Source organism: Gobius niger (genome assembly GCF_951799975.1).
Source record: "Gobius niger genome assembly, chromosome: 12".
NCBI lineage: Eukaryota > Metazoa > Chordata > Actinopteri > Gobiiformes > Gobiidae > Gobius > Gobius niger.
Window position 1 is genome coordinate 28,996,175 of NC_136863.1, and position 13,228 is coordinate 29,009,402.

At 42.0% G+C, this 13,228-nt stretch overlaps 1 protein-coding gene across 1 annotated transcript in view; it reads right to left on the reverse strand.

Annotated features, from left to right (window-relative positions):
- The window catches only part of sema3e (sema domain, immunoglobulin domain (Ig), short basic domain, secreted, (semaphorin) 3E), an 82,185-nt gene that overhangs the window by 34,444 nt on the left and 34,513 nt on the right, over positions 1-13,228 (reverse strand). Inside the window, exons 2-3 of the mRNA XM_079567811.1 lie at positions 1,345-1,505; positions 1,174-1,233 (exon numbers count right to left, since the gene is read on the reverse strand). Of these exons, the coding sequence (XP_079423937.1) occupies positions 1,174-1,233; positions 1,345-1,505 (221 nt within the window). The remainder of the gene's footprint in view (positions 1-1,173; positions 1,234-1,344; positions 1,506-13,228) is intronic.

A 13,228-nucleotide genomic window follows, 5' to 3' on the forward strand; every position in this document is an offset into this window, starting at 1 on the left:
TGTGATCATCCTCGTGTTACCAATTGCGCTGAGATATGTTCCTTGGATTGTCTGTACTTGATGGATGTTATTCCAGTGGATTTAATAAGAAGAAAATGAGGAGTGTGGAGGATTGTAGTCTCGCACTGTAATAGCAAGTTTGCACTTCAGATCTGGTCAGAAAAGTCAGTCCTCCTGTGCCCTGTTGGTAAAGTTATTTTCTGCATCGACATGGCAAATAAAAAAGTGTTCCCAGTTTTGTATTCCTCTTGCAGTTTAGCTCCTGATTAGTCAATCAGACCCTTTGTGTTTCTATGTGTTTCCAGTAGGGCTAGGTACTACTAGTATTGAAAAAATAAAAGTATCCAAAGCAGGTACCCAAAATAAAAGTAAAATCTTTAAATCCAAGTTTTGGTGCGGTTGGCCGTCAAAATGTTAAAGAAAACAAGTGAAAGACAAGCGGAAATGTTAGGGGAAAAAAGTGGAAAAAATGGGGGTAAATTTGGGGAATAAATGGGGAAAAGGATGAAAAAACTTGGGGGGAAAAATTGAAATTTTGGGCCAAAATTGGGGGAGAGGGAATGGAAACAAATTGGGGGGAAGAAAAAAATTGGGAAAATGTGTGAAAAACACATAGATATATTGGGGGAAATGTAGGGAAAAAATATGGAAAATGTGGGGAACATAAACATTTACTGCCCTTTTGTCATTAAAGGAAGTTTCTTGGTTGTTTCACCTCAAACAAATGATACAAATGCAAAATAAATTAAATGGTAGGAAAAGGAAGAAATTTACATTATTGATCTGTTTCCCCCCCTGGAACCGCCTCCTTAATGTGGTAGAGGGGTTTGAGCACCTGGGGGCTCTGTTGTCCGGGGTTTTGTGCCCCTGGTAGGGTCTCCCATAGCAAACAGGTCCTAAATGACGGGTCAGACAAAGAGCGGTTCAGAAGCCCCTGAGAGACCAACCGGCCCGGTTTGAATCGTGAGGCCGTCCTTCTGTGGACCCACCACCTGCAGGAGGAACCATAAGGGGCTGGTGCAATGTGATTTGGGCAACTCCAACAACTGCCTCCACAACCCGTAAACGGACAAGCGGAAGAAAATGGATGGATGGATGGATGGATGGGTGGATGGACATTGATCTGTTTTATGGTATAGGTATTTACTTAGCCCTTGTTCCCAGAGAGCTCACCTTTTCTCTCCCCTTCATGAGACAGTTTTCGATCTGCGCTTCAGTGCTCGCCCACTGGACCTGCAACAGACAGCTTATTAATAACTCCCAGGTATTCGCTCACGGTTAAACGTCAGATTGAGCCAAAAGCGAACGTTTTGGCCCGGTTTCAGAGCAGCAGCGTTTACTTACCTCTCTGGGATGGGAGGTGATGCGGTCCAGGCTGAGGGAGAACAGAGCGTTTCTGGCTCCGACGTAGAGGCGCTGGTGGCTCTCGTCGAGCAGCATGGTCCTGGCCTGGAAAGAGGCTCCGTGGCCCTGGAACACCCACGTCCGGTTCAGCTGCCAGAGTTCTGCACAAGCACAGGAGAGGAGAGCTCAGACGGGGATCTTTATCATCGTTTTACAGTTATGGGGCTGAGCATGAACTTTATTCATGTCTTTGTTCTCAGCATCATTGTCTGAATACCACATTTTGAAGGATTACAAGAGATTACAATGAGATGAAAACTCATTCTGCGGTTAGCAATAGCATGCTAAAGCTAGCGGGAGCATGCTAATGCTATTGAAAACTAATCAAGGCTGGGTCAGAAACTACTAAAATACCTAAATTAGCCTAATATACTAAAATGACCACTGCTGAAGCCAAGTGTTTGTATTTTAAGTTTTATAAAAATTATATAAAATATTTGTACCGATCAGATCACTTAATGTGAGTTGTATATTAATGTAACCTAAAGCCTGTCATATAGTGTGCAAAAGTCCAGTGATCCTTGTTATAGAAGAGTTTATCAATAGATATAATTGATAATCTATCTGTAATATGACAATAAAATACTATGACTTTATTGGTCTTTCAATGGAGAAGAGTCAATATAATGTTTCACTCAGAGAAAGCCACTTTTAAGAAGTCTCCTGGTATCGATAAATATCGGATATTGGCAGATACTCAAACCCCGGTATCGGTAGCAGAAAAGCAGGATCAGTGCATCCCTAATAAAAAGCATTCAATTTGTAATGTTTTTAGTAATCTTCTTTGGACTGGAAAACTACTTTGTAAAGGTAATAGAATAAAAATGTGTCATTTGCATTTTAAAGGTGCATTATACAACTTTTGATGTGGAAAAAAAGTTGATATTAGTGTGTACTTGACCTCTCAGTGACTCAGTGGTCTTTAGGGTGCTCCAGGATCAATAATGTTTCAGGTTTTACAGGGTTTCTGGTAGGTTTTCTGAATGGAATGTATGTGTATCCATCGTAGAAAAAGCTTAAATCATGACCTATTTCTACAATGGATACTCCGTGGATGAATGAGAGCCATCACAAACATATGTCAGTCGTGAAAACTACAAAAAACAACAATAAAACAATTGGTCCTCGAGCACCCGTAAGTCCACTGTGATGGAAAATAAAGACGCCATGTCAACCACCCATACGGCTGCTGGGTCACTGAAAGGTCAAAAGGGCAGTAACATTAACTGCTTTATCCCATATAAAGTTGCACAATCCACCTTCAAACTATTGGGACATTTCACAGGTAAGTGAAACTGTTCTGGAAACGGGAAGGTTCCATTGGTAGCGTTGTTGTGCAACTAACTGTTGCTCAACAACGCGACCATCTGAGTCTGTTTTGTCATATAATAATGTGTGTAAGCATACAAGTTTAACAAAAAAAAAAAAAAAAAGCTATTGTCATTTTCAAGCAGATGTTCTGTGTTGCTTTTCCAATACAATATTGAAACATTTTGCGTAATCATCCTGACTGGTCAGCGCTCAAGGCCAGGGGGACATGCTGAAACACTTTCACAAACATGCCACTGCTGTCCTAAACATTCCTTTATGCTCCAAAAAGCTCGGCATCAAAATTGTTCAATCTTGAGCCACCCTGGAAAACTTGCCTTTTCATGTTTAAACAACCTAACACAATCTAACTGGACTTTTAGCCCTTTCAAGATCTCTTTCTTCATTGACATCCACACTGTGATGAATGAGAGCATCAATGTGAGGAAAGTCTGACCCAGGGACGTACAGCAGTGACCGCTCACTCTCAGGTGTTTGGAATCATGTTTTCTAAACTCTACGAGGTTCATCTGCATCAAATTGAAACCGCAGTGTCATTAGCATTAAGCAAATCGCTAAGCTACAATTACGTGGGTAATATCATGCCCTCTGCAAACAACTAAATCATCTGTCTCCTGTGGTCATGTACAATAAGCTGCCAACCCTGTAGTTAAGATCCTTCCTCCCAAATGTTAACGCGCCTGGATGTGGTTCAAACAGATCTGTATCTTAAAGGGGGGGTTTATGCAAAATACACTTTTTCAAGCTTTACATCATGTTATTATGTCATTCCCTCATTAAAAACATGCCTGAAGTGTTGCCTTGGCACATTCACGTATTTTTGAGTAATCTGTGAAAACTCTGATGGCGGCCATTTTAGGGATAGGTTTGCCTGAGTCCTCCTAGGAACGCCCCCACCTCCTGGAGACGCCTCCGAGCTTTTGTCACCAGCCGAGTAACCAACCACTGCTCCTCAGCAGAACCCCCTCCCCACTGATGCCACAGACAGCGTGTGGAGGGGGCGTGTCGGAAAGGCTCAGAGGTTCTTAAAGAGACAGACGCCTATTTCAAGACATTCACTACAGCCATTTTGAGAGAGCAATTTTATACAAGGCAGTTATTCTAATTAACTGCATTTACAGACCAACAGAAGGTTTCGTCATCATTGTAGTGTGCTATAGACTGGTGCTATGTGGTTGAAAAAAGCATAATACCCCCTCTTTAATAACCTCTTTTTTTCACCAGTTTGGCTTTACGCAAATTTAAAAGCTTTGTGAAAAAAAGTATCCAAATAGAGACAAAAACAAGGATGAAAATGCAACAAAAGAGTGACAATAAGGTGACAAAAAGGTGACAAAAAGGCGATGAAAAGATGACAAAATGCCATGAAAATGTGGCAAATAATTTGACAAAAAATCCAACCAAAAAAGCGATGGAAGAAAATGTCAAAAAAGTGACGACAATGCGAGGGAAAAGATCGATTTAGGTAAGTTTTGTAGGTCCTAGCTTTCAAACGAAGTGTTACTCTGACCTGTAGGCTGTGACCTTATGGATTTGGGTAAAGCTGAACTGGAGAAAATGCACCCGGGGGTTCAGAGATGAATCCAAAATCAATCAATTGAGAATCGAACTGGCAAAGAAAAGTCTGAATCGGGTCATGCAAAGCTTTGTTAATGGACGGCACCGTTGTGATGTACAGCAGTGTTTCCCAACCAGGGGTACGGGGACCCCTTAGGGTACTCGAGGACCTGGCAGGGGGTACTTGGAACTATTTCAGATTGAAAAAAGATGAAAATGTAACATCATTTTTGTAGGAAAAGCTATATTTTTTCAGTAAAATGTGTTGATTTGGGAGAATTCTAGGTTTATTCTAAATAAACTGTAACACCCTTGAGGTAGGGGGTACACGGTTGACCACTGAAAGGCCAAAGGGGTACGAAAGACAAAAAACGTTGGGAACCACTGATGTACAGCGTGACTGACAACTACCCGGAGCCTTCCATACACTTTTTTGCTTTTCAATATTGTGCCTCCGCTGACAGTAAAGCCTTGATGAAGGTCAGATAGCTGAGCAGAATACTTCCAAGCGCTACTTTCCCTTCCATCAACAGACCACATGCACTTTTATCTCGCTAACCTAATCCTGAAATCCGAGATGTGGTTCCCATTTGCGGGTGACTCACTCTACCTCACACAACTGGCCTAACCAGCGCCGCATTCCCCTCCCCAGCCTTTACCCCGTGTTGGCGTACGCAACAGTTTGAACTTGAGTCTCCGTGTCCAAGGGCGCTTTTTTTTCGACATGTGGTAGTGATTCAGAGCTCTCCAGAGATGGGCAGGGAGCGACCGCAGGGTTATCATCCCATCTCCTGCGCCGATCCCCTGGGCACGCGGTACTCCTCTTAACCACATCCACACACACCTAACTCTCAACCCCGAGAACCAGGCACCGAGACACGAAATCCCCCCGCTCGTTAAAAGGTACGCGGAGACGAAACCCGACAGGTCGTGGCAGTCGTCCACCGGTGGCTTTGAGGTGCGTTCGAGAGAGAGGTCGATGTTTCAAATGCAATATGCAACCGGGGTGGTCTGTGAGCCGCGATAACTGCGAGGCCAGAGGAGTGGGGATGAATTGCGTAAGCAGCTTAAACAGCAGTAGAGTAAAACTTTCTTAAGTATTTGAGTAATCTGCAATATGTTTGTGCAAGCTCTTCAATGTGCTGGGGTTAGTTCATTGTTGAGAAACGTCTGAAGTCATCACCGGTACTGGGTTGTTACGTTTCTACACTAAAGCAAACAGACAGAAGTGTTTGGTTTGAGGCAAGATGTTGCAGGTGAATTGGAGGAAAACAATGTGATGCATGCAACCAAAGTAATGGATAGAATCTGTTTTAACATGCATGGTTTTATGTTACAATATTAGTCACAAAGATTGTCTCAGAGGGGATTTTGGATTTTGTTTAGTTCATGAACAAGCTGTCTATGGCTATATCCACACAAAGACAAAACGTGTTATGTTTTCAGAAACTTTCTTTGTAAGCACGAAGCCAGCTCAGTAAATGTGCGCGTCCACATGGGTCGACTCACGTCTGTGAAAACAGCGCAATTCATCTTCCAGGCCTGTGTAAGGCGCTGTGACGCTAACACTGATAATAGAACAAGATGTAGAGGGCGCATGTGAAGTAAACTTTTGTTGAACGTAAACAGTAAAAATTAAACTGATTCAAGGATTTAGGATCTACAGAAGAGACGAGGAGGCGAGTTTATTCTTCAGACGTAACAGGACTAAAGCAGAAAAACCTGTCAGTGACTTTTACTGTCAGTCAAAAACACAGACTGACTCGGCCGTGTTTTTCTACTTGTCACCTGTGGCTTGTGGACTGCAGTGGAGCAAAGAGAAGCGGAGTAAAACCATCATAGATCCATGAGTAAAACTCATTATAAGGTCAGTAGATGATGGATAACAGACACCACTCTGCTCTGTGATGTCATCGTTTTAGTAAAAGTTGTGAAGACGTTGTAAAAACGGAGCCACGTAAACAGCGTTTTGAGATCTTTCCTGGGACCTATTTTGGAAAATGTTTGTTTACAAACCCCAAAACGCTGGGCTCGTATGGACGATACACTGGATTGATAAAATATCTTGTGTTTGGTCCTCAGCTTGACTTTGTATGGACAGGGCCTATAAGTAAAAATTTGGTGTTTATTGGGGATTCTAAACTCCATAAATCAGGTAGGTATTAGACATTAAAAAATCCTTCAGAAAAAACACCTTCAAAATATTGTTAAGTCCAAGACTGGGAAGTTTGGAGTCTGTAGGAGCTACTTAAGTGGAGATGTTGTTGCAAGAGTGGAATGAAAACCTCATTTGGAGAAAATGATCTAAAGTCTAACTGTTTTTGCTGCTGCTGTCTCCCAGAAAGGAAATGACCATATTTAGATTACGCCATCATTTCGGTCGCCTTTCATGCAACGTGTTGATACCAAGCATGTCAATGTTTGAAGATGAATAAGCATGGGGAAACCACCTGGTGTGCTGCGATGTTTTACTTCATTCTGAGAAACCTTTGGCTCACTAGCAACAAAAGATGGAAAAATAAAATAATAAAAAAAATGCTTCTGAACCTATTATTAACTTTACACTTTTCACACATCAGAATCCCATGTTGAATCGTTCATAAAACATTTGATTACAGTCTCCTGTTAGAGTAGAACCACAACGAAAGCTGGTGGGCCCAACTTTTTGGAAACGGTTGAAGAACTTTGACTTACGTTGACTGAAAACAATATCAAATGTTGGGAAGCCAACTCTGTCAACTCTGCCGGCTGCCAGGTCACTACTCATAAATCTATCTCACATACTGTAATGTCCAAAAGCATGAATGTGAACGATAATGTCAGTCTTTCACATTTGAAACTCTCCATTGGCTTGTAACTGGGGAATGTACCGGGAATGCCAGAAAACTTTGCAATTTTGATGACACAATCCCAAGGTCTGTAACTTTGGAAAACCTTTTTTAAAACCTTCTGTACTTTGATTTGTCACATTCCCTAACAGTGAAAGATGGAAGAAGTTGAATTTCAACTATTAACCATGTTCCGAACTTTCGCAAACCTTTCTGCAGATTCATATTCTTTGGGGGGCTACGTTACTACTCCAGCTAGGTTGCCGTAGAGACATTGGTTGGCTTTCGTTGTTGTAAATATGACACGGTGAAGATCTGCTCTATTCTAACGGATTCTATTCTTCCTTTCAAGCACGCTGTTACATTTCCACTCGGTGTACTCTCTAAGAACGGCGAGTTCTCTGTAAACAACTGTTGTGGAAGTAGATTGCTGCATAATGATCCCTGGGGAAGAGCAATTTATCTGTGAGGAAACGGAACCATTGTCTTCATCAGATATTAGAAAGAAGCCACTCCTAAGAGTTTCTGACATATTTCAATTTAAAATAACAACAAGGACAGTAGAAAAAGTATCAAGAAATAAGTATATTGCAAAAAGTCTTGTCACGTAATTGCGCAGTGACCGGTAAAGGCTGCTCCGTCGGTCCCTGGAGGTCAGGTCAGGGGGTGAGGGGTTAGAAGCAGAGCAGTTACCCCAGGGGCGTGCACTTCCTCTGGGGCTCGCGCTCGTCTGAACGGCCTTTCATTAGCACATGACTGGATGTCCTTGTAAAAGACGGGTGGGGGTGGCGGGGTGGCGGGCGGGGGGGGGGACTCTGGAGTGCGTTAGCCGGCTTTTAAAAACCACATGAATTGTGCGCTGCTCCCTGTCAGAAAGTTGTGGCTTGTTAGCAGACGAGGGTAAAAAGTTTGGCACACTTTAATCTGAAGTGCGCTCGGGGCGATGTGTCGTTACATACCGGCAAAGACAAAATAATTACATACTCGAGATTTTGTGTTGCTTATCCTTCTTCTCGCCAGGGAATTCCCAATTTCTCGACAGATTGAGCATATTATTGGAGGAAGTATGACTCCTGTTTCATTTTACGTGTCACTGTCAAAATCACCGGGTCTATCCGCATGAAACAAAAAGTGTTGCAAAGATCAATGTCTTCTCTGTCTGCACAAATGAACTAACATCCAATCATCTTCTCATATAGGTGCCCAAAAGTGGTGACAATATTCAAAAGCACTGGATGGTTTGTTGGTCAGATGAAAAGGCTTTCAGCCATAACATTAATGTGGGAGGTTTGTGAATTAAATCCCTCACAAATAATGAGCAGGTTCAACATTTGGAGATTTTCTGCTTTCTGATTTCTTTCAAAAAACTTTTTCTTTCTCTCAACATGACAAAATGCCACAAAAATCTTTAGGCCTGCCCACATCAAAGGTTTTTTCATCTGATAAGACACAAAAATTCCGTTGACTGCACACCAAAAAAAAATCCCCAAAAAACAGGACTCTGCTGTCAAAACCTTGAACTCAATTCACAGTAACTCTGACTGGACTTGGATATTTTGCTCATTTGAACACGCTTGGAAAAGTGAACACTACTAGGACGCTGCTCCGACACGATTCTCAAAACTAGCACACAGCCACTCCCAACTCTGAACACATTCAACAAATGACTTTTACATTGAGATAAAGGCAGTTCTCAAATATTCATCTTAACAATACAAACAAAAATAATCCTTCAGATGATACGGAATGGTATGTTTTCTCAAATGCACACACAGTAATTCAGTGTACAAATGAATTAAAAGATATAATCACTTGGAAGCATTTTGTAATTGCCACAACTTTTTACAACCATTTGTAAAGGATTCTGAAGCGACATGGACAAACTCTGAGGGCAGGAGCTGAACATGATTTCTATGTTGATTTGTGAATTATGTAATTAGAGTAAGTGTTTCAAATAACAGTAATTTACTGTACAGTTCCTTTAGAATCCTATGTTATTCATCCCAGAGGGGAAAGTCTTTCATATCACTCACAATCACTGAGGAATCTGATTATTTTCTTGAAAACGGTTGTATTTTGTGTCTTTGCAGTTTTAAAAATAGGACATATTGATTGGACACGGACAGTATTTAGGGTTTCCCTGTGCATTGTCTTACTTCACAAGTTCACATTATGAGTTGCTTTGAGAGTACAAGGGTATGTATGATTGTGATAGTATTGAGGCTTGATGAGACCTCTATTTTCCATACGCATTTTTGCCATTTCATGGTCTGCAGTGTTAAACTGTTGGTACTCACAAACTCCTTCTTCAGCTGTCCATTTGATCGAGGTTGTGGTTATTTTTTTCCTCATGTTGATGTGACAGTTGAACACATTTTCTTCCTTCTGCAGTGCACACTCTGCTTTCTGTGAATGGTGCAGTTGACTTTTTGACACAAGCTAAAAGTTATGACAGTATGACTGTGTGGCTGAGGGTCGGGGTTAGTGCCTGCTAATTGGGGGTACCACCTAGGGCCCGTGTCCTTGACTGTTTGAAAGGAGTCATTACTCATAGTTTTTGTCGCCTATAGCTCTCATGTGAACTTTACCAGGGATGCAGGAACACTGGCATTGGTATATTGGTATTGGCTCCGATCCAGGAAAATGTAGTTGATTCCAAATATCCGATACCAAACTAAAGCCTGTGTTACACACACTTTTAAAGACTCAACTTTTACCAATAAGTGTGCCTTGAAGTGGATAAAAAAAAAATAGATATATTTATGTTAAACAATCACAGCTCAATTAGAGGTAAGCTACATGCAGGGTACCACAGGGGTCAATTTTGGGACCTCTTTTATTTGTAATTTACGTTAAAGATGTTTGTAAATAAGCACTAACTGTTATTGGTGGTTTAAAGTAAATCCATTTTTTCTATGCATACAAAAAAAATGAACTTTCTGATTTTCAAGGTATTAACTGATAGTATCAAAATAAGCAAAGTGGTAATTGTAGACCAACAATCTAAACTGGAAGCATCACACAAACAAAAATGATGAAATCTATATGTACATTCATTCGAATTTGCTAAATGGGTCCTACGTGATACATATGATAGCCACAGATAACGTACTGTAATATGGTTTGGGGTGCTACATGTCAAACACATTAAAATGAATGTATAGCTCAGTTGCTGACACCTACGCCACCAGGGTATTCCCTCTGGAATCATTTAGCTTTTGCTCTAAAAACTATATCCACAATTGACAATTGATTTATGACAGTTGAAAATGTTGTAGGCTGGAGTCGTCAGCAGGTGGAGCCAGTCTTAGACAATGAAATCCCTATAAGTTTTTCTTAATTCATTCCCTGAAATGCACACTTCCGTCTCGGTTCCTGTTTTTGCTGCCAGGTAGAAACTATAACTTACATCCAGATAGATTCTCCAGATTCAGTATAAAGCTAATGTAAACTTTGTCTTTAAGTTGCTGTGGTGGAGCTGAGGCTCTCGATGCTCTGCTAATGTTCGCCTAAGATAGATAGATAGATATAGATATAGATCGATACATTAGTAATCCCCGAGTGGGGAAATTCAAGTGCCCAGCAGGATTCAGTGTGTGCCATTCATATTCAAGCACTCAAAACAATACAAGCATAAAAAATGCTACTCGGGCTTGGGCCATGGGCCATGGTTCCATGGTGTGCTTTGGGTCGGGTCTGGCTGGGAGTCCTCTTTCCTGCATTGGGTCGCCACTCGTGTGGCGTTTGGGCTCGACGATGCACGGTTGCTCAGCAGAACTGCGTGGTAGGTCACTCTAGTTACTACATCCTTCCTAATGGGAAAAAAAATGTCCTTAACATCACTCATATTTCTTTATAGCAATTGGTAGATCCATATGATCTCAGTGACCCGTCTTGCTTTCCTTCTTGTTCATTGGTTATCATCTGTTTTATCGTCTGTTGCCTTCATCACGTCTACAAACTGTATATCAATGGACTTCAGTGTGACTGTTTTCTATTTCTATGCCCAAGGACATCACCACTGCCCCTTTTTGAAGATATTTATAAAACAAATGAACTAGAGAAACTAAAACAAAGAAATATCGAGTATATGATTACGCAACTGAACTGCGAGGTGGCCTTACAAGACTTGACAGTCTCCTCGCTTTCTGCTGTTATGTTTGTGCAAATAAGATAAAATCTAATCTGCCCACATCCATCAGCACCCAATCTACCAAATGATCACACGTGAACCGCAAACATTTCCATGAAAATCCAGATAAAACGTGTTAACCCTTGAACAAGCTAACAATGCCTCAACACGTACGGTCCGATGGGAGAGGGGGCTTTCTCTCTGGTCTCCGTGTGTATTTGCAGAGATACCCGATCTTCCAGACAGCGCCATTATTGCAGATTACTCACGGCCACAGCGCGAGGCCCGGGATTGGCCGCCTTTGTTTAAAATGGGATTAGATATCCACAGAGAGGCACTGTGTATGTTTGGTTGCCATTAGGATCGCCCGGGCGCAGACAGGAGCGTGTTTGTTTGCGCGGCATTAGCCCTCGCTCACGGGCCGCCGGGTGGTATAGGCCACAGCGATGGAGAGGCCAGAACCCAGGCATGTTTCCTGTAATTAGCTAATCCACGCTACAGGACTTTTCTCCATCACTTTATTCTTCAATCGTCCGGTCAGCAGTACTACTCCCACACGCACAAAGACACAGGTTTCTTCAAGTTCCATTAAACGCTTTGAAGCAACTCTACTTCTTGGACGACTGTCGCAGTATTTTTTACTTCTATTTGAGTGGTATTGTAATGAGGAGACAGTACGCTTACCTGAGAACCTGTCATGGAAAATGAATTTAATTTCTTGTATGTTTTTCTTAAAGGAATAGGTCATCGTTTTTACATACTGAGAAATGCTCTTACCTGAGCTTAGACGAGTTGATGTGTACCTGTCTGGTTTATGTGCCTGCACTCAGTCACGCAAAACAACCAAAGATGTTGCTAGCATTTGGCCTCTGCCAGTATATTCCTATAGCTCCAAACCGTGGTGAAGTTAGAAGCGACCAAGCTCTTACACAGGCACGTAAATACCAGACAGGTACGTATCAACTCATCTAAGCTTAGGTAGGAACATACCGTAAATGCTCTAATATAGGCCGGGGCCTTTATTTACTCAAGGGCATCTAGAACCAGGCCTTTATTGGAACCAGGCCACAATTAGAGACAGGCCTTTATTTCTATTCGAGCAAAACGGACGACCAGAAAAACGAAGAAAAACGACATTTGTGTCCATTTGCACCTAAAATATTAGATTCATTTATTAAATAACATTTCAAACCCTCTCCCAGCGGCTGGAACATTGACGCCTTTTATTTTGTCGGGACAACAGGAAGTGTTTCGTTGCCATTAGCGGAGCATTGACATCAATGTCTCTGCAGGTTTCTCTTTCGTTTTTACCGCGGACCGGATTATTTGTTGTTATCTTGTGAAAAAGGCGAGTTTAGACGGAGCGTTTGTGTTTGTGATCGATCATGAGACTGACCCGAGAGAAGACGAGACGCTCGCGCTGATCGGAGGAGTTATTTTGAGGCGTGGGACTGACCTGCACACGGAGCAGCTGGACGTGCTTTGAAGACGCGATGGTGACTTTATTAAAACCCTGGAGGATCACACAACATTTGTTGCTTTCCCTGTTTCCACAAATAGTCACAGGAGGTTTGAAAAGTGGCTAAATCTGTGTCAAAGTTACGCTCGGATCAGCTCCTCCGCAGCGTCCCCATCGGCCCGGGTTTCCGTTTGTTTACTTCCTGCAGGTGAGTTTTCATTTACACGAGTATGAGACAAATTCCTAACATGGGGAATATTTCTACCGCTATAGTTTCTAATAAAAGCCCCGGCCTGTTTTATAGACCGGCTTTAATTTGCCTCCGCCAGCCGCAAACCCGGCCACTGTTAGAGACCCGGCCGCTAATGGAATACAGGCCAGTATTAGAGAATTACGGTAGCTCAGTATGGAAAAACGGTGGCCTGTTCCTTTAAGATTTATTTAGTTGAACACTATTTTTCCTGGTGGATTCTTTGAAAATATCGGAATAGTTTGTGTTCACGTTCTAGAATTGGATTA